Here is a 26,510-nt window from a genome sequence, read left to right on the forward strand (position 1 = left end):
TGCCAAAAGACTGTGATTATAAAACAATTATCTCAATTGCATGGTATTTCCCTTTCAAGCAAAAATTTCTTTAAAAAAAAAAAATTTGTAAAAAATCAAAAGCTAATGTTTCAGAAAATTGCTTAGGGAAACAATAAAAAATGATTACATATTTACTAATAAAATATTTTCAACTTGGCAGAGGTACTGGCATTATTATATCCTATGTTTGATGCACATGGTGAAACTGAAGCCCCTGGACTTTCTTGTTTCTTGGTGCAAGAGCAATTGTAAATAAACTTTTCCAGAAGGCAAACTAATTTTAATCAAAAGTATTAAAAGTATTCATTTTCTTTAAATGGATAAATCTTGAAGGTTCTCTTCTAAACAATTAGAAATTTAAAGATTGCAAAAATATTCAAGAAGAAGTATTCAAAGTAGTAAAGTTATGTAATAGTAAAAAGTAAACATTAACATCCTCAACAAAACAATGGTATGCCAGTTATGGTAAATTCTTAGAATAGAATAATATGCAGCCACTGAAAATACTCTCTTCAAGAGTTAATGATAGGGGCGACTGGGTGGCTCAGTTGTTAAGCATCTGCCTTCGGCTCGGGTCATGATCCCAGGGTGCTGGGATCGAGGCCCACATCGGGTTCTCTGCTCAGCAGGAAGCCTGCTTCTCCCTCTCCCATTGCCCCTGCTTGTGTTCCCTCTCTCGCAGTCTTTCTCTCGGTCAAATAAATAAATAAATAAAATCTTCAAAAAAAGAGAGAGATTATTAAGAGTTAATGAAAAAGGCAAAAGGTAAAGAATACAGGAAAAAAATAAAAGAATACATGATAATATGCAAAATACACAATTTTATTTAAAAAAAAAGAACAGTCCCCATGAATGGAAAATAACATTAAGATTAATTACATCAAAATTTTACTATTGGTTATTTCTGGAAAAAGTGATAATAGACTACTTTTTTCTACTTTTCATTTTTATAAATTCTCTAAAATATACATGTATTCATTTCTAATTGTTTCTTTGAGTAATGAACTACAATAACGGTCATTTAGTAAAAAAGCCTAAGAGATAATGTTCCAAGATGACGACATTATACTCCATCAAAGTGTTTGCCAAGGACATTCACACTGACCCCCACACCCTCTTAAAATTGCAAAATTTTTCTCTGAATCAACTATAAATTAGTTGAGGATAATTATTTAGTTAATGAATATCCTAACCATATCATTACTGCCTTTTAGGTATACCTAAAAGGATTTGAGGATTTAGGGATGTCATAGAAAGGAAGGGAGGAAGAAAACAAAACTTATGTTAGTCCATAGTAATACCCACCAAAAATTGTGAATAAATAGTATATTTTAGAAGGAAAGGTTGAAACTAGAACTGACATAGATTGCTGATTACCTATAGGCTTTATTAATCCAGATAATGGCTGTTTCCAAAAAGTATCAGCAAATTTTACAACATCTGGATACAAGAGGCCAAATAAATTATGTAGTATTTTGCAAAGAAGTAGAGTCAGAAAATGAATTGAAATTGCAGCCTACTAAGCCCATATTCTCTATATTCAAAAGGACAGAGTTGACTGCTATTTATGGAAATATAGCAAACCATATTTATTTCAAACTCTGTATCATCATTCAAATGGAATGTATTTGGATGTGCAATACAGATACAATACATTCACACACAGTTTTAGAATTTATAGTTCCTTCTTCAAGTAAGTGGATAGTAAAATTCCTTTATTACACCAATTTAAACATATGATCAAGTTCTCATTTCTTTCAAAAAATAACCAATGAGGAAATTAAATTTGAAATCCTAAACAAAGGTAAAATGATCTGTGTTATTCCTAGTAGTTATTTCGCACAAATCCATATTTTTTAAAAATCATGAAAATTAATACTGAAATAGGCAATGTAAATAATAAGATTTAGTCTTGGGAAGAAAAACCCTAATAATTTGGCAATAGAACATCTTTGTATCAATAACTCTAAACTACTAAGGTTTCTTTAATTAAAATGTCTTCAAGTGAATTAAAATAATAAACTAAAAACAAAATATAAAATAAACAATTCTGTATTCTTCATTCATGTAATCACTACCATTTCTATTCTAGAGAGGGCCTAAGTTGCAATTAAAATTCTTCTAAAAAGCAAAAAGAATTTTCACTAGAGTTCAAATGAAACATCTTAAAGTTCCCTTGAAAATTAAATATGGCTGAAGAGATTTTGGCATTTAGTGGTAGAGCCATTACCAGTGCAGACAAAGCTAGAGCCATTACCAGTGCAGACAAAGCTAAGGAACAAAGGACAGAAGGATCTGTCAGCAACCCCAAAAGTGACTGAATAAAGGTGCTTTTAGACACAGGGAAAATATAGGAAGGAAGAAAAATAGACAAAGGACAAAGTACCATCTCTCAGATTAAAAGAAACAACATTAGGGGCGCCTGGGTGGCGGTGGCTCAGCCAGTTAAGCATCTGCCTTCAGCTCAGGTCGTGATCCCAGGGTCCTGGGCTCGAGCATGGGGTCATGGGATGTAGCCCCTCAAGCCCCTCGTTGGGATTCCTCCTCTACCCCCCCACGCCCTCGTGATCTTTCCCTCACTCTCTCTCTAATGAATAAAAACTTAAAAAAAAGGAAACATTAAAAATATTCCATCTTTAAATGAGAGTAATTAAAATAAGAATTGCAATCCTAAAGCAAAATAGACCACATAGCAAAAGGAGGTGGGAGAGCATGCTGTTAACTTCCATAGCACTGTGAAATAAAGGAGAAAATGAAATAAATACTACAATAAAGTTGATCAACATCTTAAAAAGAGCAGTGTATAACATTCTTTCCAGCTTATATGAAGGTCGGCAGAAATAAAAAGAATGGGAATTATATATGATCTTAGCTGATGGTTCAAAATAGGGCTTGAAATTACTGGTTCATTTTCACCTAGAAGTGGCCAAAAAGAAATATATATATATAGGTAGATACCTAGGTTATAGGAAAAAACAAAGCTAAATGGAAATTTAATCTGCTGGAAACCATCCTAAACTTTTTAAGATTGAGATACTATCCTAAAAGAATGTATCTATTTGTCTTTGTGCCTTTCCCTCTACCACTCATTTTTAATTTCTCATTCCCTCCCTATGACTAAATCACTGCCATAAATAACATAAAAGCAAATCAATTTTTATACTACCATAATTGAAGAATTTAGATCATTTTAGTTCATTACAGCTAATTGATATACCATTTATATTTGTCCCAAACCTAAAAAGACTTTCAAAGTTAAGCTATTTTCTAAGTGTCCTTAAGTTGATCTCTTTCAGAAAAAAATCAGTAAAGACAAGATCTGAACAGTCCCATCAACCATCTAACACCTAACTGACCAACAACTACAAAAGAATGAACTAAAAACATTTTATGGTGAATTTGGAGATAGATGTCCTTCCCTTTGTTGAATCATATTTTTATTTACAAAGTTACATTTCCATTCCTCTCTTTGGCTGATTACATTTAAAATTTTTCTAAATTTATGGGGCACTTTGGTGGCTCAGTTGGTTAAGCATCCAATTCTTGGTTTCCACTCAGGTCATGATCTCAGGATGTTGAGATTGAGCCCTAAGTAGGGCTTGCACTCAGCACGGAGTCTGCTTGAGATTCTCTACCTCTGCTCTTCCCCCCATTCTCCCTCTTTCTCTCAAATAAATCTTTTAAAAATAAAATAAATAAAAATTTTCAAGAATAAATAAATAAATTGATCTCTTTCTTGTGATCAAAATTAGGTAGAATAGAAAAAAGGACAGAAAGACAATGAAATGTTTGGCCTTTTTAGAGACAGCTATTGATTTCCTATTTTAACAAAGTAATCTAGGTGAGATTAAACATGGTATTGTTTTACTACTCCCCAAAACAACTCTCTGTATTTCACTATCTCCAACTTCTCCCTTCCCTTTCTTTCTTAAAACCACTCCAATCAAGCTTTTCTCATACCACTCCTTTCATTTTCTTTTTACCCATCTTACTTGTATTAGTAGCATTTGACAAAGCCAATCAACGCTGCCTCCTTGAAAAACTTTTTCACTCGGCTTCCCAGGCACCAGTTTTCTACCATATAGAGAACGACTCTTTTTCAGCCTTTGCTGATTTTTCAGTCTTTGCTCCTCACTTCAATCACTGAACACTAAGGCACCCTCCTAAGTATGGTATTCACACGACTTCTAATATCTAATTATAGTCCCTTGCAGAGATACCATCCAATTTCTTGGCTTAAACACCACATGCTCACAGCTACCAATGTCTATCTCTGGCGCCCCAATCTGCTGTGAACTCCAAACTTGGTACATCCACTTAGAAGGCAAGTACAACTCAAACTTAACCAGTCCAAACGTCACCTCCTATCTCCTCTAAGACACTTCCTCTGGAAGTCTTCTCAATTACCAGCAACTCCACTCCTAAAGTTATGGGGGGGAAATCGTCAGTGTCATCCTAGACTTTTCTCTTTCACTCTCCACATGCAATTTACTGGTTCCATGTTCAAAATATGAATGGGATCTGACTAGTTCTCACTGGTATACCACTATGTTATCTTACCTGGATTATTGCAACAGCCTTTCTGCTTCCACTCTTGACACTTTATAATCTATTCTCAAACAGCCAAACCGATTTTTAAAAAATTGAAGTCACATTGTATCACTCCTTTGTTCAAAATCTTAAAATGGCTCCAAGTCACACCCGGTAAAAGCCAAAGTCCGGACGGTAAACAATGCTCTGTTGAAATGGTTCTTCTTCGCCACTCTGAAATCGACTACTCTCCACCTAGTTCACTGTAGTGTAGCCACATTGGCCTGCTTTCTGTTCCCTGAACACTAATCACTTTCTTACCTCAAGGCCTCTGAACTGTTTGCTCCACCTGGAATACCCTTGCACCTTTAAACATGGATTACATCTTAGGTCCTTGTCTTTGCTCTAATTCAGCTACTCAGGTAGGTGATTCTGTCACCACCACTGAAAACTACAACTCCCTATTCCAGAACTCCTTGTCCCACTCTCCTGCTTTGTTTTTCTCCAAGTCATTTGTCACCTTCTGATATAACAACTTATTTATTTTGTTTTTCCTTCTCCTCTGGCACATAAAATTTTAAGTCTCCTAAGAGGGCCAGAATTTTTCTTACAGTTGTGTTCAAGTTTATCTTCCATATCTAGAACTGTGACTGCACATAATAAATATTTGTAGAATAAATAAACAACAGTCTCTCACACTTTCTTCCTCATCTAAAATAAGGACATGAAGTTATTTTTCAATGCCTAATCAAAGTGACTGTTATATAAAAATCAAATTTAAAATAAATCTGGACTGATAATGAAGTGAGTTACATAACTTTTCTTTTAATCTTTTTATTGGGAAATAAAGCAAGTTCCCAGGTGACACTGATGTGTTGATCTAGGTAGCACACTTTAAGAATCTACTTTAGAAAGGTTATCCTATAAACTACAATATGCATCCCTTTCAGTCTAATATTAATTAGTTTTTTTACCTCCTTCCCTGACAAGGAAAATTCTTGAGAACATTTTAATCACATTTACCCTTCTGGCTTATGTTATTACTGCCAAATACTTAATTTTATGTGTTTATTAAATCCAACAAGGCATCACTGCTTTATACAGTCAATATGCATTTAGATTTACTACATATTACCACTTCTATTCCTTTTCACCATTTCTATTCCTTCATCTTTTCCCATTCCTTTCTACATCAGCGACCTTCATCTTTAGGTTCTGCATCTTTTCCTTCTGCCTTAAAAATATCCGTTCAGGTTTTCTTTGGTGTACGTCTACTGGTGGCAGATTCCTCATATTTATTTATCTAAAAGTGTCTTCATTTTACTTTTGTTTTGAGAGATTTTCACTGGATATAGAAATTTAGATCAGGAGGTATTTCCCTTTACACAGTGAAGATCTGGTTCCACAAACTCTGGTTTCTATTGCTTCATGAGAAGTTGGCTGTCAGTCTAACTGCTGATCTTCTGAAGACAGTGACTTTTTCTCTGCCTTATTTTAATAATCTCTCTTTGCATTTTATTTTCAATAGTTTTATTATGATGTGTCAAGGTGTGACTGTCCTACCACCAGTAGGGGTCACAGGACCAGACACAGTTAGCTTTAGTCTTGCACTAGGTTAGTTAGCTTTATAGAGGTATACAGGATAGGAAATTCGTCATGCACAACATCTTCAAACTCATCAGGAGGGCAAGCAACTATATACATGCATAGCTTCTTGCATCCCTCCTGAACTCACACAAAGAGTACACACAGTTGCCAAGGACAGTTAGGGTGCATGAGGTTCTAGATACAGAGATGTGCTTTGGTTTCTTGTCAGTCTCATATTGTTTACTTTGGGTAGACGTAAGGTCAATATGCCAACGCACAGTTCTCTAAGTCCAGATGCAATAGTACAGATGGAGTTTCATAGTTAATTTAAGAGAGAACTAGCCTGCTAACAAAAACATTCCATGTTTGTCCTAATTCAGCACATTTCCACAAAGTGGTACTATAAGAAGGCAGACCCAAGGTCAGATTTTCAGGCAAGCTTAAGTCTCTTCATGGTCCAAGTATAATATTAAATATTTACTCACATTGTAGATTTATTCTTTGGGATACAAGGGCTTATTGAATCTCTGCCTTGATGTCTTTCATCAATTTTGTAAAGTTCTCAACATAATTCCTTCTAATATTTGCTTCAGTTGTATTATTTCTTTTCTCTCCTTTTAGGTCTTCTATTGAATATATTAAACTTTCTTACTTCATCCTTTTTTTCTTTTCTGCATTTTTTTCATCCTATTTGTCTCTCCATGCTTTCTTCTGTATATTTTCTTCTAACTTACTACAAGTTCATTGATTCTTTTCAACTGTCTTTTCTTCCACACAATCCTTCCACTGAGATCTTTTTTTTTTTTTTTTTTTTTTTTTTTTTTTCCTCTAATTTTTTTTTTTTTTTTATTTTTTTTTTTTTTTTTTACATTTTTTCTTTTTAAATTTTTTTTTTTTTTTTTTTTTTATTTGAGTTTCCACTGAGATCTTAATTTCAGTAATTATAATTTTTTACTTCTAGGATTTTCATTTTTAAAATAGTTCTTTAGTTCCAAGTTGAAATTTTCAATCTTGTCTTTTATCAATTGTCAGCATGGTTATTTTTAAGCTGTGTCTGATAATTCCAATATCCAGAGTTGCTGTGATTTTGTTTCTGTTGTCCACTGCTTATGCTAAATTTATTTATAACATCTTGCCTTTTCCTATGTCTGTGATTTTATTGTGTCTTAAGAGTTACTGTATTTGCAATTTAAAAAAAAATAAATTCCCAGATGATCTTTTTTAGACCTTCTTTCAAAGAGGATTTAATTTTAACTAGCAATAGAGGATCATTTAATTTTAATTTCAGGACTGATATGATCTGGCATTGCAATCATTGTGAGAGTTTACCTTCTACTGGTTTACCCTAGACTACAGCCCTTTTGGGGCCCTAAACCAAAATAAGTTCACCCACATAGTGGTGAGTACTAGATTCCAATCCCTGTGCCCCTGTGAAGCTGTCCTAAGTGCTCTCAGCCATTCTACCAAGAGTGGCAAAGGCTCCCAGAGGAAAAGCATACCCCAAAGCCAGGTTTACATTCTTATGCTGGTAATTCTTTTCTATCTTGTGTACATTCCAATGTTTTCAAACAGTTTCCATTGTTGTTTTTGAAATAAATATAGTTGGTCCAACTTCTCTAGTTCTACTTACAGGTTAGTACAAATCACCTACTAGTGACCATTGCCAAAACTGGAAGCTGATTAACAGAACTTTAAATAAGATAGGAATGGGATATATCTAATTAAAGTTAAATAGTATCAGCAACTCAGAATTCTGAAAGTACCCATCAAGGAAGAATTTTTTGGTTCAAAATAAAACCAACCAAGTAAGCACCTAAAGAGCTATTTTTCAAAAAGATGACATTAGTGACTACTGTTTATAAATATCAAGATAATAAAAAGAACTATTTCTTCATATAATTTATGAGAAAGCTTATAAATGTAGGAATAAGTGACAAGTTTAAGAAAACTTTTTTTTTTGCAATCTAGAAGTACTACTTTCTTATTAAGAAATTAAATGTTTTTAAATATTCTTGTATAAATGCATTTTGTAGAGAGCAATTCTTCCCTGAAATAGTATTTAATTAGGTATACATATAGGGCACTCTCTTTTACCTACATCAAATTTTTTTCTTGCTAAGACAATATCAGGTTCAGTTAAATGTTTATTGAGTATATACTGCAAATGATCATTAAGGAAAATGAGACACAGTGTGTACTCTAGAAATTTCCAGTCCTATAGAAGAGATATAAATAGACAATGTGATAATGCTAAAACAGAGGTATGCACAAGATGCTATGGGTACACAGGAGAGACATTATATCAGTGTGACATTGTTCCATTGGTGACATTTCAATTACTACCTAAAATGCCTGTTTCCTTTGGTGATGCAATACTAAGCAGAAGAAAAAATTTGTATCACATATCAATTTATGTTTTAAACTTAAAAAAATTCACACGTGAATACATAAACATAAAGTGTTATATGAGACATCAAGGTGAAAAAACTGACATGAAAACTTACCCCATCTGGCAATGCCCTCCAGCACACAGCACTAACAAATTCATTTGTATCATCTTCTTTTCGGTCTTTATCCAGAACACTTTTGACCGTATCAAACTTAAAAGTTAGCAAAGTCTTAGAAAGTCCTTTATAGTACAAGTAAAGAGAGTTGTTCTCGCTTCCTGAAAAAAAAATATTTAATAATTTTTTAGAATGGGAGAATTCAGAATTAGGACATTATATTCATAAGGTAATTATTACTCAATGTTTAAGCACAAAGACAAATCTTTTATGGTTGAATCTGAAAGACCAAAGCACAGGATTTCTTGGGAATCATGTGAAAAAATGATTCATAGAAAAAAAGCTACACTTTACTAATCTAAAGAAATAATAACTGGTAAATGATATAACAACATTGATAACTGTAAGGTTAAAATTACTGCAAAAACCTCATTTATAGCAGAGGTTTAAAGAAGACCAGAAATTTGTTATTATAGCATGAATCTTACATGACATTTAGAAAGATTTCTAAGAGGGGGAAAAAAAAGGTTACAGCACTTACAAAGGCTGGTTTTAATAACCTACAAAATTTATGTCCCATTCCCCAATAAAGACATTACTCTATTAGATAAGTGGCCTATAAGGAAACCTATATTTTTGAGTAGTCTATCAAAGTAGAATAATTGCAAGACATTTGCCTTGGCACGGTTTACATTATATACAACTTTACTAAATAAAGGTCTTATTTGAAAGAACTGTTGAAAGTTCATATATTCAGGCATCAGGTGTATTAAGCATTTGAACATTACCTAATTTGATTTTTCTACTTCTGATTTAAATTTGTATAAATTACCAACAAAAGCCCTAGAATAACAGATCATCTAAACAAACTGCTTAATGAAGAGAACACTCTGTAGGGGAAAATGAATATCAAGCTTAAGAAGACAAATAATGTCTCTGAAATTAGGGTATTAGCAGAAATTAATGTTTTCTTTTACATAATATCTACAGAAATCATGTTACGATGGAGAACAATTACAAAACATATTTAACAATCTTATGCTACATCATGCAGTCAGGGTTTGTGCTCAGTAAAGGAGAGAAGGACTAATGCTTACTCCAATACAATCCCAGAAGACTTCAATATGCTACTTTCTGGAGGTACAGATCATTTCCTGACTTGGTATATAGTCCATGTCCATTGAATGCAATTTCAGGGACAAATTCCAGTTAAAAAGTTCCAGGAAAAGATGGTTTTACTTACCACAAGCTATATAATCACCATTGGAAGCAAGGCCTACAAAGTTTTTTTCATTGATGTGACCCTTGAAGGAACGTAGACAGTATGGTTTCCCTACATTCCACAGCTTTAGCTGGCTGTCTGTTGAGCTGAGGTAAACACAAAAAATGAGAATGCAATTAAGATTTCATGGTATGAAACTCATCCCTACTATTTAGAGGCAATCCAGTTTGGTGGTTTAGTATGCAGACTATGGAGCCAGATTTTCCGAGTTAACAATGCTCAATATACCATTAATTTGCTTTTGACCTTGGGAAAGTTATATAACCTCATCGGCCTCAATTTTGTTCATTAGTTATGTGAAATACAGTGATTCCTACATTATTGAATTAGGTAAATTCTATAAGATGTGAAAACTAAATTAATTCATTTAAAATGCTTTCAATAGTCCCTGGGCATCTAGGAAGTGCTTACTAATAAACATTACTCATCAATACTATCACACCACCATCATCAAATAACACGAATTCCATTGGGAGCTGTGTTTAATTTCAGCGATACACTCTACGCCGCTTGATTTGATTTACTTTTCAAATATTGAATTGTATTGGTATACTAAATTTAACCTATTTTGACAGCTTAGTTGTATCTACAGGGGTGGAATATAATGAATGACTGGAATGGTCTATGTAATTTATTTACTGAAATAATATGCAAATGGAATTATTTACCAAAAATTAATTGAATATAAATATTGTTGGTAATCCTATCATACAGAGACAAAGAACCTGAATAAGACACCATGTTTTTGCTTTCCTTTCTGTTACAAAAATCCAATCATATCATATACATTAGGTTGTAAATTGCTTATCCTTTATTCGATAATTTGGTTTATAATTTTTCTGTAAAATAAACACATTTTGATATTTTTGTTAATGACTACACAATAAATCATCTTTTCTCTTACTGTAACATTCACAGAATACGGCACCATGCTGAATGCTTTACATCATTACTTCATTTAAAGAGTCACAACATAATAACTATTATTAGCTCCACTTTAGAGATGAGGCAACTGAAAATGAGAAGGTTAAGGACATTTTCAAGGTACCACAGCTAGTCAAGAGCAGATCCAAGACTGAAACTGTCTGATTTCAGAAACCAAACTCCAAGCTCTTTAAATACTTCTCTACTGCTTCTCATTTTTTTCAATAGACATTTATGTTGTTTAAAATTTCTTTTCTCAAGGCCCTGGGTGGCTCAGTCGTTAAGCATCTGCCTTCGGCTCAGGTCGTGATCCCAGGGTCCTGGGATTGAGCCCCGCATCGGGCTCCCTGCTCAGCGGGAAGCCTGCTTCTCCCTCTCCCACTCCCCCTGCTTGTGTTCCCACTCTTGCTGTGTTTCTCTCTGTCAAATAAATAAATAAAATCTTTAAAAAAAAGAAAAAAATTTTTTTCCCAACAATGTTGCATTGAGTATTTCTTTAGGTGTGTATATATTTTTATTGGTCACGAATTCAGAGGTTGTGGCAACATATGTATATTTTAATATTACTTTTGAACACTTTCAAATATACTTGTGGATAAATTTATTCTAAAAACTTCTAAACCTCAAACATATTCAAGAAAAAAAAATCATGATTTATAAAACTTAAGAAGGACAAGAGACTGCTGAAAATACAAACAACATATTCACATTAATAAGGTCAACTAAAGTTTCCCAATTTATAATATTAAGTATCCATATATTTCAAATACTGGAAATCAGACTGATTTAACATTTATAAATCTGAAGTTAAAGAAAAATATTTTTGCCATATAATCTACCATGCACATTTGAATCTGAATAAAATTTTAGTTATAGGGGCGCCTGGGTGGCTCAGTCGTTAAGTGTCTGCCTTCGGCTCAGGTCATGATCCCAGGGTCCTGGGATCGAGCCCCACAATGGGCTCCCTGCTCAGCGGGAAGCCTGCTTCTCCCTCTCCCACTCCCCCTGCTTGTGTTCCCTCTTCTCGCTGTCTCTGTCAAATAAATAAATCTTTAAAAAAAAAAAAAAATTTAGTTATATACTGCCATTATTACTCCTAAAGATGGGATACATTTTGACTGGTTAACACTAATTTAAGTTTGTGAACTAATTACCTATATTATCTTCCCTTGGAAAACTCAGTTCTCACCTTTTTTTCCTTGTTTGTAACTCAGTTCAAATTACCTTGCTAAATCAATTCAAATTACCAACTTATTATTTAGAGCAACCAGTATAGAGATAGATGTGGTGGGAGATAGCAAGTATTAATGCCAAGGCATTGGCATTAGTAATCTCCTAAGATTACAGAATGGGTATTTGTTAGGGTAATATAAAATAAAGAGGGGGCACCTAGGTGGCTCAGTCAGTTAAGTGTCTGCCTTAGGCTCAGGTCATGATCTCAGGGTCCTGGGATGAAGCCCTGTGTCGGGCCCTGCTTCTCCCTCTCTCTCTGCTTGTGCTCTCTGTTTCAAATTAATAAATAAAATCTTTTAAAAATAAATAAAATAAAATGAGAACTATGAAATGGGTTAAAAGAAAGAAGGGACTGGCTGTTAGAAGAAGCGCTTTGTCAACGATATTTTGGCAACTGAGGTTTATCTATCTGGTTGACATCTTGTTAACCCTCAAACAAAATAAAAGACAACTAAAAGCTTTCATTATAATTCTCTAGTGCAGAAGGCTTCTCAAAGGATATTTGTCAAGTATAAGCAGCCATATTTACTTCTTTTCAAAACATATTTAAAACTTACCATGAAACCATAGGGAAATCAAGTAACTTAGAATCAACGAAATATTACCTAAAACCAAAAATACTACTACTGTACTGCAGTGTAAATATACAATAACATATTGATTTTAATAGATAAAATACTTCTCATTCTATTCCAACAACTATGTTGTTTTTTTCTTAAGGAGAAGCAGTGGCTGAAACCCAAACTGAAGTTCAAATGTTGAAGGGGGGGGTGCATTAAAAACTAACATCATCAGGATTTTATTCACAAAGAGCATATAAAAGTGAGCAATAAAAACCAAAATATACATTTATTTTAATTAGACTATTATTTTAAAAATCTACTATTTATGAAAAAGTACATATACTACAGTGTATCGACCCACGGTGACATTATAAAACTGGTAAATAATGACAGAGCTCTGTATGAAGCTTAACCTCAGGAGAGTAATACTCACGCAGAGACAATTTCCTCACCACTCACAAACTTTGCATAAGAGACTGCTTTTCGGTGTCCTTTGAATACCATGATTGGCTGTTTAGTGTTACGAAGATCATAGTAGTGGACACAGTGATCTAAAACGAATAAAGTGAAACAAAACAAAAAGAGAAAAATGTAGTAACCGAAGAAACAGAAAGCAAAGCTCATTTTAAATGGTTTTAGTGTCTTCATCAAAGGTTTCAGGGACAATATCAAACCTGTAACAGCAGAAAACTAAGTGCTATGATTTTCAAAAACAAGAAAGATATAGTGGGTTTTCTGTTTTGAATCTAGGAAATACGGTTGCATAAAAAGTTTATACACATATGGCAATGTCAGTCTGAAAAGGAGTTCTACTGGTATTTCCAGTGATCATGGCATTAAAACCAGAGTATTAAACATTCAAAGTAACTGCAAATTTTAAAATGTATCCTTACATTTTAGATGACCTTATATAAAAAAAAAAAAGGTAATATAAACATTTTAGGCTTCTGGTTAAAGATAATGCTATGTAATTTCCTGCATTTGCTTTTGAAAAATACTTTCTTGAGACACATTTAACATATAATAAAACCAACTCACTGTTAAGTATACAATTCAATGATTTTTAGTAACTTTACCCAGTGGTGCAACCATCTCCATAAATCAGTTTTAGAACAGTTTCCTCATCCCAATAAGATCCCTCATGCCCATTTACCACTCATTGTCCTAGGCAATCACTACATCTAACTTTCTTTATAAATTTACCCTTTCTGGACATCCGATATAAATGCAGTCACACAATACATGGCTTCTATGTATAGCTTCTTGCACTTCACATACAGTTTTTGAAGTTCATCCATGTTTTAACACATGTCAATAATTCATTCCTTTCTATTGCTGAATAGTACCTCTTGTATGGATACACCACATTTTGTCAACCCACTCACCAGGTGAAGGATATGTTTCCACTTTTTGATATGAAAATTAATGCTGCTATGAACAATCACATTCAAGTCTTTGTGAGGACATGTATTTGGGTCTCAGGTAGATATCTAAGAAGTGTTAATTACTGCATCATGTGGTAACTTTGTGTTTTTAAGAAACTGACAAACTGCTGACTGTACCATTTTACATTCCCACCAGCAATACATGATGGTTCCAGTTCCTTTACATGAGTTCTTCAAAAATTTTGGATACAATTAAAAAAAAAAGTTTTACAAATATTTTTAACCATTCTGTTGCTTGTCTTTATTATTTTCTTAACGGTATATTTTGAAGCACAGAAGCTTTGGATTTTGATAAGGTCCAATTTATCTTTTTTTCTCTTATAACCTCATAAAAAAGTTTGACTTATCCAAGGTCTTAAAGATTTTTCCTTTTTTTTTTTGTAGCTTTGTTTCAGTCTTATATTTATGTCTATGATCAATTTTAAGTTATTTTTTCTGTATAGGGTGAAGAAGAGGTCAAAGTTCATCTTTTGGCATGTGGATGGAGATGCATCCAGTTGTCCCAGCATGAAATGAAAACAAACTTTTTTCTCTAATGAACTGCTTCAGCACCCTTGTTGAAAACTGGATTCATAATTCTAATCAAGTGATCTATATATGTCTACCTCCTGCCAGCACAATAATGTCTTGTATAACTGTAGCTTTTTTAAAAAAAGATTTCATTTATTTATTTTTAAAATATTTAATTAATTAATTTATTTGAGGGGGGTAGCAGGCAGACGGAGAGGGAGAGAGAATCTCAAGCAGATTCCCTGCCGAACAAGGAGCCTGACACAGGGCTTGTGACCCCGAGATCATGACCTGAGCTGAAATCAAGAGTCAGATGCTTAACCAACTGAGCCACCCAGACGCCCTTAAGATTTTGTTTCTAAGTTAATTTCTACACCCAACGTGGGACTTGAACCACAAGACCAAGACTCGAATGCTCTACTGACTGAGCCAGCCAAGCACCCATAACTAACTGTAGCTTTAAAATTTTGAAATTCAGTAGAAAAAACCCTCCAACTTTGTTCTTTTATAAAACTGTTTTGGCAATTCCTATCCTTTAGCATTTCCACATAAATTTTTGGATCAGCTTATCATTTCCCGGAAAAAAGCCTGCTGGAATTTTTACACAGATTGAGTTGAATCTATAAATCAATTTCAGGAGAATTATCATCTTACAATATTAAGTCATCCAATCTATGAACAAAGTGTCTCTGCATTTATTTATATCTTATTTCCCTCAGCAAATTTTTATAATGTTCTGGCACTTTATTAAATTTATTCCTTAAATATTTTATTCTTTTTGATGTTATTCTGAACAGAATCTTATTTTTAGACTGTATATTGTTCACGTTTAGAAAGACTACTTTTTTATACCGATATTTTATTCTGTGGTCCAGCTGAACAATTATTAGTTTTAATTTTTTTAGGATTCCTTAAAATTTTCTACATATGGGATGACATCATCTGCAAATACAGTTTAAGGTTTTCTTTCAAATCAGGGTATCTTACATTTCCTTTTCTTCCCTGGCAATATTAGCTAGAATCTGCAGTACTGTGTTGAACCGAAGAGGGAAAAGTGAACATCCTTGTCTTGTTCCTACTTGTAGGGGAAAAGCATTCAGTCTTTCACCAGTAACTATGATATTTCCTTGTAGTTTTTCATAGAAATCTTCTATGAAGTCGAGGAAGTTTACTGCTATTTGTTTAAGTTTTAATCATCAATGGGTATGGAATTTTGTCAAATGCCTTTTCTATGTTTATTAGCATGACTGTTTGGTTTCAGCTTTTTATTCTATTAATATGGTATATAACATTAATTGATTTTTGGATGTTAAACAAATCTGGTTACTCTTGGGATAAATCTCATACTATCATAGTGATAACCTTTTAAATATACCTTTGAATTTGCTTTGCTAATATTCTGTACAGGGAATTTGCAACTATATTCTTGAAGAATGCTGGTCTGTTTTTCTATTCATGTGGTATCTTGGACTTCTGGTTTTGAAAATTCTTCAGGGAAGAATTTGTGAATACTAGGATTATTTCTTATCATTTAATAAAATTTACCAGTTAAGCCATCTGGGTCTCTGCCTTTCTTTGTAGGAATATTATTACTTACTCAATTTCTTTCCCTTTCATAGGTCTGTTCAAGTTTTATACTTCCTCTGAGTCAATTCTGGTAATATGTGTTCTAAAATTTGTTCACTTCATCTACATTAAGTTGGCATAAAGTTGTTCAGAGTACTCTATTGTAATCATTTAATATCTGAAGGTCAGCAGTAACCTCCCTTCTTTCATTCTTTTTTTTTTTAAGATTTTATTGATTGATTTAGAGAGAGAGCGAGCACATGAGCAGGAGGAGGGGCGCAGAGGGAGAGAGAGAATCTCAAGCAGACTCCATGCTGAACAGAGCCCAGTGCAAGGTTGGACCCCAAGACCTTGAGATCATGACCTAAGCCGAAATCAAGAGATGGACGCTTAACTAATTAAACCGCTTAGGTGCCCTTCCCTCAATTTTAGTGATCTGTGTCTTCTTTTTTTCTTAGTCTACCTACAGGTGTGCCAATTGTGTTGCTCTTTTCAAAGAACCAACTTTTTTCTTTTTTTTTTTTTAAGAGACAATGAGAGCAGGGAGGAGGGGCAGAGGGAGAGAATCCTAAACAGGCTCGACGTTCAGCATGGAGCCCACATGGGACTTGATCTTACGACCTTGAGATCATGACCTGAGCCGAAATCAAGAGTTGGATGCTTAACCGACTGAGCCACCAAGGCGCTGCTCAAAGAACCAACTTTAGTTTTACTGTTTTTCTCTATCATTTTTCTGTTCACTATTTCATTAATTTCCACCCTATTATTTCCTTCCACTGCTTACTTTTGGCTTCATTTACTTTTTCCTAGATTTTTATGGTGAGAGCTTAGATTATTGAGACCTTTCTTTTTAATATAAACACCTGAAGATAGACATTTCTTCTTTTGTTTTTTTTAATATTTTAAGTGATTTCTAAACCCAACATGGGGCTCAAACTTACAACCCCAAGATCAAGAGTCACACGCTCCACTGACCCAGCCAGGCACCCGAAAATAGACATTTCTTCTAAGCACTGCTTCAGCTGCTAGCACAGATTTTTTTTTTTTTAATTTTTTTAAAGATTTTATTTATGTGACAGAAAGAGCAGGCACGCACAAGCAGGCAGAGTGGCAGAGAGGCAGAGAGAGAGAAGCAGGCTCCCCACCAAGCAGAGAGACCGACATGGGGCTTGATCCCAGGACCCTGAGATCATGACCTGAGCCAAAGGTAGACGCTTAACCGAGTGAACCACCCAGGCGGCCCTGCTAGCACAGATTTTAATATTTTGAAGTGAATATAAATAAAAACATATTAAAATTTTCTTTTTTTAAAGCAATTTCAACTTTTTTTTAAAGATTTTATTTATTCATTTGAGACACAGAGATACAGAGAGAGAGAGAGAGAGAGAGAGACCATGAGCAGGGGGAGAGGCAGAGGGAGAGGGAGAAGCAGGCTCCCCGCTGAGCCAGGAGCCTGATGTGGGGCTGGATCCCAGAACCCTGGGATCATGACCCGAGCCGAAGGCAGACACTTAACCATCTGAGCCACCCAGGCGCCCCAAAATATTTTCTAATTTCCCTCATAATTTCTTCTTTAACCAAAGGGTTATTTAGAAATTTCCAAATATCTGTGGATTTCCCAAATTAACTATTGTCGTGGATTTCTAATTTAATTCCATTTAGTCAGAAAACATGATTTTTATTATTTTAATCCTTTAAAATTTATTAACACTTATTATATGACCTAATATATGGTCTATCCTGGAGAATGTTCCATGTTTGCTTGAAAAGAATGTATATTCTGTTCTTGAGTGGAGTGAGCTGTGTGTCCATTAGGTCAGGCTGATACTGTTATTCAAGTCTTCTACACACTTGCTGATTTTTTGTCCAGTTGTTCCATCAGTTGTTGACATTAGAGTACTTAAGTCTCCAACTACTTTTGTTGAATTGTCTCTCTCCCTTCAATTCCATAAATTGTAGTTTCGTGTATTTCAAAATAGTTTAAGTGTACATATATTTATAATTCTTATATCTTGCTGCTGAATTGATCCTTTTATCATTATAAATGGTTTGCTTTGTTTCTAGCACCAATTTTTACTTATACTCTATTTTGTTCGATTTAAATACAGCCATCCCAGCTTCTTGGTTACTGTCTGCATGATATATCTTTTTCCATCTTTTTACTTTCAATCTATTTGTGTCTTTGAATCTAAAGTGTATCTTATAAACAGTACGTAGTTGGCTCCTGTTTTTTTCAACCTTTCTGCCAATCTCTGCACCTTGGACTGTTTAATCCACTTACATTTAACATAATTATTTATATGATAGGATTTATACCTTCAACTGTGCTATTTGTTTCTCTTACATGTTTTTTTGCTTCTATATCCCTCCCTTAGCTGTTTTTGTGTTAAAAAGAAATTCCCCAGGAGAACACTTTTGTTCCTTTGTTGATGTTTTTTATTATATTTTTTAGAAGTTATTTTTATAGCGGTTTTCTGGGGATTATAATTAGCATGTGAATTTTTAAAAATTTAGTTCAGATCATCACTAAGTTAATTTTAATATTATGTGGAAATTTTGCTCCAATGTAGCTCTTCTCTCCTTCGACCCTATCTTTTGTGCTATTATGGACATACATATCATTTTAGGGTATAAGTGCATGGACACAATTTTATAATTCTGTTTCCTCAGTTCTTTTTTTGTTGTTACTGTTAAAGAGAGGGAGAGAGAGAATCTTTTTTTTTAATTTTATTTTATTATGTTAATCACCATACATTACATCATTAGTTTTTTTTTTTTTTAAGATTTTATTTATTTGACAGAGAGAGACGCAGCGAGAGAGGAACACAAGCAGGGGGAGTGGGAGAGGGAGAAGCAGGCTTCCCGCAGAGCAGGGAGCCCGATGCGGGGCTCAATCCCAGGACCCCAAGATCATGACCCGAGCCGAAGGCAGTCGCTTAACCAACTGAGCCACCCAGGCGCCCCTACATCATTAGTTTTTAATGTAGCGTTCCGTGATTGTTTGCATATAACACCCAGTGCTCCATTCAGTATGTGCCCTCTTTAATACCCATCACCAGGCTAACCCATCCCCCCACCCCTCTAGAACCCTCAGTTTGTTTCTCAGAGTCCACAGTGACAGAGAGAATCTTAAGCAGATTCCCCACCCAGTAGGGAACCCATCGCAGGGTTTGATCTCAGGACCCTGAGATCTGAGCCGAAATCAAGAGTCAGACACTCAACCAACTGAGCCACCCAGGCGCCCCTCAGTTGTCTTTTAAATCAGTTAGAACTGTTACCAAAAAAAACATTTAAACTATCTTTTATTATACCAATATAATTATCTTTACCCAGTGTTTTTTATTACTCTATATGGATTTACATTATCTCATATCCTTTCCTTTCAGCCTGAAGGACTGCCTGTAGTATTTCTTGTGTGGTAGTTTTGCAAGAAAAACACTTGCTCAGTTTATGTTTATCTGAGAATGTCTTAAATTCTTCATTTTTTTCATGGGTAGTTTTGCTGGATACAAAACTCTTTCTCTTCCTTTCACAGCATTTAGAATGTATCTCACTGTCTTCTAACTTTCATGGTTTCTGAGGAGAAGTTTTTCATGGGTAGTTTTGCTGGATACAAAACTCCAATCTTCCTTTCACAGCATTTAGAATATATCTCACTGCCTTCTAACTTTCATGGTTTCTGAGGAGAAGTTGCTAATCTTATGGAGGATTGCTTTTATGTGCTGAGTTGCTTTTCTCTTGCTGTTTTCCGATATTCTCTCTCAGCCTTTGGCTTTCAATAGTTTGAATTTGATGTGTTTAGGTGCCCATGTCTTTGAGTTTATCCTACTTTGAGCTCATTGAACCTCTTGGGTATGTAAACTGATGTTTTTCATACAATTTGGGAAGATTTTGGCCATTTTTTCCTTAAATATTTTTCCACCCCTTTCTCTATTCCCTTAAATTTCTGAAAGTCTATTTATGGTGGCATGCTTAATGGTGTCTCACAGGTTTCCAAGGCTCTATTCATTTTTCTCCATTCTTAGACTGGATAATCACTATTGACCTATCTCCTAGTTCAGATTCTTCTGCCAGCTCAAATTTGCTCATGAGTCCCTCTAGTGAATTTTTCATTTCAGTTATTACACTTTTCAATTACAGAATTTCTATTTTTCTTCTATCTTTTTTAACTATTTGGTGAGACATATTTTTATATTTCTCTTTCATTCCTTAATTGTGTTTTTTGTTTTTTTTTTAAAGATTTTATTGAGAGAGAACAAGCGTATGGGAGAGGCAGAGCGAGACGGAGAAGCAGGATCCCCACTGAGCAGGGAGCCCGACGCGGGGCTCGATCCCAGGACCCTGAGATCATGACCCGAGCCAAAGGCAGACGCTCAACGACTGAGCCACCCAGGTGCCCCTCCTTAATTGTGTTTTAATTCAATGAATACACTTATAATAGATGCTTTAAGGTCTCTATCTAGTAACCCCAACATCTGTGATAGTTTCTACTAATTTTTCCTGCTTCTTTGCATACCCCATAGTTTTTGGGTTTTGGGAGGTTTTTTGATAAAAAGTAGACATTTTAGAAAATATAATGTGGTAACTCTGCAATCAGATCCTACCTCCCTCTCCTGGGACTTTTGTGACTTGGCTTTTTGTTTTGCTTTTGTTGCCACTTATTTGTCTAAAGACTTTTCCAGAAGTGAATCTGTAGTCTGTAAGTCCTTGCTGTATGAAACCACTTAAGTCTCAACTGGTTTTCTTTTTAAAATTTTTGAACCTAGATTAGGAAACATTGCTCCTGGGTCAGCATTGCTTAGTAGCCACAAAATTTTCTTAAATGTTTTGAGCCAGTATGTCTTCTACCCTTTGCCCCGGGCACGTGTGTGTGTTACGGCATCCTTTCAAAGCTCAGGCAACTTCTAAATCTGCACTGGCTTTCACTTCTTACTTACACACAGGCAATCAGACGTAAGCAACTTCAGCCTTTTCCATTTTTTCCTGGATAAGCACATTGGCCTGAACATTCAGAAAGCATTCTACATCCCAGGAACATATAAGAGTTTTTTCAAAGCCCCTGACACTGTTTTGTTGCCCAGATCTTCCTTTTCAGTTTTTGACTGGACTCCTGTTTGCCCCATCTGGTATCACAGACTTAGACAATTGTGATACTACATCTGACTGTTTTCAACAAGACCCTCGGTACAGGTCTTTTCCCATGGAGACTCTGAGTCAGGTCAAACAGAAATAACATCTTATGAATGTGGCTTTTTCCAGTAAGCTGTAAGTCAGGCTAAACAGTGACAATGATCTAAAAATGGGGCTTTTTGAGAAGTTCCCACACCAGTTTTTTTCCCTACTGGGAGCTACAAGGCTACTGGTTTTCAAGGCTTATATGCCACAAGTTAGCTCAGTTTTTATAGATTTGCCTGTATTTTTATTGCTTTTATGGAAGAGTATTCCCACATTTTTTATTATTGCAATTGTATTAAGTGATCACCTCACTTGACAGCAATCAACTTATTGCAATTGCATTAAGTGATCACCTCAAATGACAGCAATCAGTTTATATTGTGGAGATATAAATGTATAGCTGTAATTTGGCATGGGCTGAAGTAAAAATGGAAAAAAAAATCCTGCTTCAAGTGCCATGCTCATGTTAAATTTATCAGTTACAAAGATTAAACTTCCCTTTTGCATTAATAATTCAAAACTGAAAAACATTTTTATAAAATAAGTCCTTAATTTCTTGCTATTTTATAAAAGCTGAAAATAATTTGATATAATAAAAACAGCACAGTACAGTATAATAATACACTAACTTATTCTCAGGCTAATAAAAAACAAAAGTAGTAATATATAAAAAATGTAGGGATATAAGTAAAGGTTAAATTATCTACTGTGTTGTACAAAAAGACTTTACAGTAGTTGGGATGAGAAAAGTAGTATAGAGACTAAGTATAAAATGAGAAATGTTTCTATAGACATGGCAATCTCGGAAGAAACTGCACTACAGTACTCAGAACCAGCTTACTATATGCAGTGGTGATTTATTTTCAGCAAAACATCTATTACTCCATCATATTACTGTTACTATGTCATCAAGCTGCTACTTTCTTTTTCCTCTTTTTGGTTTTTATTTTTACTGCATTTAATTAGCACTTGATTTGACTACAAGTTGCTTAAGAACTAGAACATATGAAAGTGGTCTATAGTTTTATATTTATCCATATAACTTAGTAACATTATGATAAAAATAGTTTAGGTCAGGGGGAAGGAGTCCTCAGTAATTTGCTTTCCATTATAAAGGGAAATTCTGAAGTGCTGCCATAATTTTCTAAAATATCCTTAAAATTTTGAGGAATTAGTATGTGATCATATTTCTATTTCTTTCCTTTCCCCCAACATATTTTGAAAAATTTCAAACGTACAGAAAAGCTGAAAGAACAATAAATTGAACAACTTTGTACTTTTCAATCTAGACTAACCAAATGTAAATACTGTTACCATATTTGCTTTAGCCATCCCTCTACAAATAAACAAATGCACCCTTTTTTTCCCCCATGAACCATCTATAAGTTTCAAACATCAGGATATTTTACCCATAAAAACATCAGCACCCTACTGGGTATTTACCCCAAAGATACAAAAGTAGGGACCCGAAAGGCTACGTGCACCCCGATGTTTATAGCAGCAATGTCCACAATAGCCAAACTGTGGAAAGAGCCAAGATGTCCATCAACAGATGAATGGATAAAGAAGATGTGGTATATATATACAATGGAATATTATGCAGCCATCAAAAGGAATAAGATCTTGCCATTTGCAACGACGTGGATGGAACTGGAGGGTATTATGCTGAGCGAAATAAGTCAAACAGAGAAAGACATGTATCATATGACCTCACTGATATGAGGAATTCTTAATCTCAGGAAACAAACTGAGGGTTGCTGGAGTGGGGGGTGGGGTGGGAGGGATGGGGTGACTGGGTGATGGACACTGGGGAGGGTATGTGTTCTGGTAAGCGCTGTGAATTGTGCAAGACTGTTGAATCTCAGATCTGTACCTCTGAAACAAATAATGCAATATATGTTAAGAAAGAAAAAAAGAAGAAGAAGAATGTAGCAGGAGGGGAAGAATGAAGGGGGGGAAATCGGAGGGGGAGAAGAACCATGAGAGACAATGGACTCTGAAAAACAAACTGAGGGTTCTAGAGGGGAGGGGGGTGGGAGGATGGGTTAGCCTGGTGATGGGTATTGAGGAGGGCACGTTCTGCATGGAGCACTGGGTGTTATGCACAAACAATGAATCATGGAACACTATATCTAAAACTAATGATGTAATGTATGGGGATTAACATAACAATAAAAAAATTAAAAAAAAAAAACCATCAGCACCTACCTTCTAAAAACAAGACTGTCCACAATACCACTGTCATGCTCAAGAAATTAATATTGACATAAGAATGTAATTTAATATGCCTTTTATATTCAAATATACCAGTTGTTTAAAAAACTCCTGAACAGCTATTTAATTTTGCACAAGGGTCACTCACTATATTCAGTTTCTGTGTCTCTTCATTGTTTTATATATAACAACTTTCTAACACTGTTATTTTTAACGCATCTCAAGTAGTTGTTTTATAGAATGTTCCACACGTCTGAATTTGAATGTTTTCTCATTACAATGTTCATGTTAAATATTTTTGACAAGAATACTATAAAGATTATGTTCCTTCCTACTGCATCACATCAGGAGGCATATGTCTGTTCCAATGGTGATGCCAAATTTGATTTCTCAGTTAAATGCCCCCATGGCCTTGTCAATGTAAAGAAAATTTGTTTCTTTTTTATTTTAACCAAGCTATGCTATGTACACAACCATGAAGAGGAATACCAATAGAGAATAATTTCCAGTATAATTAATAATTTTCCTGTAGGGATACCACAGTGTTTCACCATTAATAAGGTAATCATTGTTGATATGCTAAAGTGAGGATACCACAAAGTGTTTCACTATTAACAAGGTAATCATTGTTGGTATGCTAAAGTGAGAGGATGAAAATAATCTGTTTGGAATAGATGCAGAAATATGTTATTGAACTTAATGTTTAATTGAAGAGTTCATTACCTTTACTAAAGTAACAATAAGACAACTACAACTGAGAAGTTAAAGTTTTTAAATGCAATTTGTGACACAGCCATTCTAGACTGTGTTCCAAAAAGCAAGTGTACAAAGGAAACAGATTCAATCCACACATACAATGGCCAGTGAGAGATCAAACAATTTCAGAAGCCCTGAATTCTATTTTCAGGCTTCCCAGATGCTTATGAGCCTATAAAAGTTCTCGGTGTCCTAGCTTTTGGGTATCATCATGATGGGGCTGGGGTGAGAAATATCCTTATAAAAGTTTATAAATATCCTTATAAATATCCTTATAAAGGTTTTCTTCAGGCAGAGCAAATAACTTCTGAGTATTTAAAAATACACAGGTCCAGGGGCTCCTGGCTGGCTCAGTCAGTAGAGCATGCAACTCTTGAACTCAGGGTTGTGAGTTCCAGCTCCATGTTGGAGGTAGAGTTTACTTCATTAAAAATAAATAAAAATAAAAAAATAAAAATAAATACACAGGTCCACTAGTTACTGATATTTACCTCATATGGCTATCATTTCTGATTTTAAAAACAATAATTATATGATTTTTTACTGTCTTTAAGCCTTTGATGATATCCTAATACAGCACTCCTTAGAGATCTGAAAGACAGTTAATCTTTGGAAATAGAAAGATCAAGCAAGTATAAGTTACATAATACAAATGCATATGGAATACTTTGGAAGCATTTCTTTTTAACACCTGTTCTGAATTTGGTTGTCAGATTTTTGTTCATCATTTGAGAAATAATCAGAAATTGTCATTGCTTATTTTTTACCAAATACAATAACCTCTGGGTTCCAATCTACATAAAACCTTAGACAGACATACTAACTTCAGCCCACTATTATGTAGCCTTTATTTTATAAATTACTCCTCTAATCCTTACCAATCCACAAAAGATACACAAACAATTGTGAGCTATAGTGTCACAAAAGTAGCAATTACCTATCTGTATATTAGATTAAGCCACAAGCACCAAATCATCAGTAGTTAAAAACAAAAATGATTCCCAATTCCACACACAAAGCACTTGGAAACTGACACTTTATCCTAATAACAAATAAAAGGTGAACAGATTTAAAAGTCAACAACTCTTTCAGGATTCACAAGAGAGATCGACAACCCAGGTCTAACTGCTACCTTAGAGGTCAAAATGACAGGTGAATGAATAAGCCGTGATCCATGAGGGGACACTGCCATGGAAAACAATGCCTGGATACAAAAATCTGAACTGTAACTGGTGAACTGCTGGAGGCTCAGTGTGAACAAGTCTGAGAGTTAAAAACTCCAGGGGGAGCCAGTCATAGGAGTCCTCCACAATTTTGTCAGATTCATTTCCAAGAGCTTGATCAAGTTCTCAAAGGTGGAGCACAGACTATTTTTAGAGCAGTGAAAATTACTCCGTATGATGCTATAATGATGAATACATGTCACTATACGTTTGCCCAAATCCACAGAATGTGCAACAGCAAGAATGAAGCTTAAGGTAAACCATGGACCTTGAGTGATTATGATGTGTCAGTGTAGGTTCAATAATTAAATGTACCACTCTGGAAAGGGATGCTGATTATGAGGGTATGTATGCATGCGGGAGTAGGAAGTATATGGGAAATCTCTGTATCTTCCTCTCAATTTGCTGTGAACCTAAAACTGCTCTAAAAAAAATATTCAGGTATGTATATTTTCCCAAAACTTCTTTTAAAAAGTCTCAGTTTAAAAAAAGTAGCACAGGGCGCCTGGGTGGCTCAGTTGGTTGAGCGACTGCCTTCGGCTCGGGTCATGATCCTGGAGTCCCAGGATCGAGTCCCGCATCGGGCTCCCCGCTCAGTGGGGAGTCTGCTTCTCCCTCTGACCCTCCCCCCTCTCATGTACACTCTCTCTCTCTCTCATTCTCGCTCTCTCAAATAAATGAATAAATCTTTAAAAAAAAAAATTTAAAAAATTTAAAAAGTAGCACAATATTAATAAGGAAGTCCTCCTTTGCCTAATTTATTTGGAACCCCAGGATACCAAACAGATTAAGTAGAGCTGCTCCAGTTACAGCCCAAGTAGGAACAGGAGCCCTTTATACTAAGCCTCTGTTCTCCTTACCTAGCCAGCCCTCCTTTCCACCTGCCAACTCTTGAAGAATCTCAAGAAATATAATTTGAAATGAATTAACTGTATTGATCAATACGAAAAAGTGTTTTCATTTAGTTTTTCATATTT

General features: G+C 34.8%; 1 protein-coding gene across 5 annotated transcripts in view; it reads right to left on the reverse strand.

The window, feature by feature from the left end:
• COP1 (COP1 E3 ubiquitin ligase) overlaps positions 1-26,510 on the reverse strand; it is a 262,526-nt gene that overhangs the window by 55,806 nt on the left and 180,210 nt on the right. For all 5 annotated transcript variants that reach the window (XM_032393455.1, XM_032393457.1, XM_032393454.1 and 2 more), the window contains 3 exons: positions 13,078-13,195; positions 9,886-10,010; positions 8,643-8,803 (listed from right to left, as the gene is read on the reverse strand). In XM_032393455.1, the coding sequence (XP_032249346.1) occupies positions 8,643-8,803; positions 9,886-10,010; positions 13,078-13,195 (404 nt within the window). The remainder of the gene's footprint in view (positions 1-8,642; positions 8,804-9,885; positions 10,011-13,077; positions 13,196-26,510) is intronic.

The sequence above is a fragment of the Phoca vitulina genome, unplaced genomic scaffold (assembly GCF_004348235.1).
Source record: "Phoca vitulina isolate PV1807 unplaced genomic scaffold, GSC_HSeal_1.0 scaffold73, whole genome shotgun sequence".
NCBI classification, from domain to species: Eukaryota; Metazoa; Chordata; class Mammalia; order Carnivora; family Phocidae; genus Phoca; species Phoca vitulina.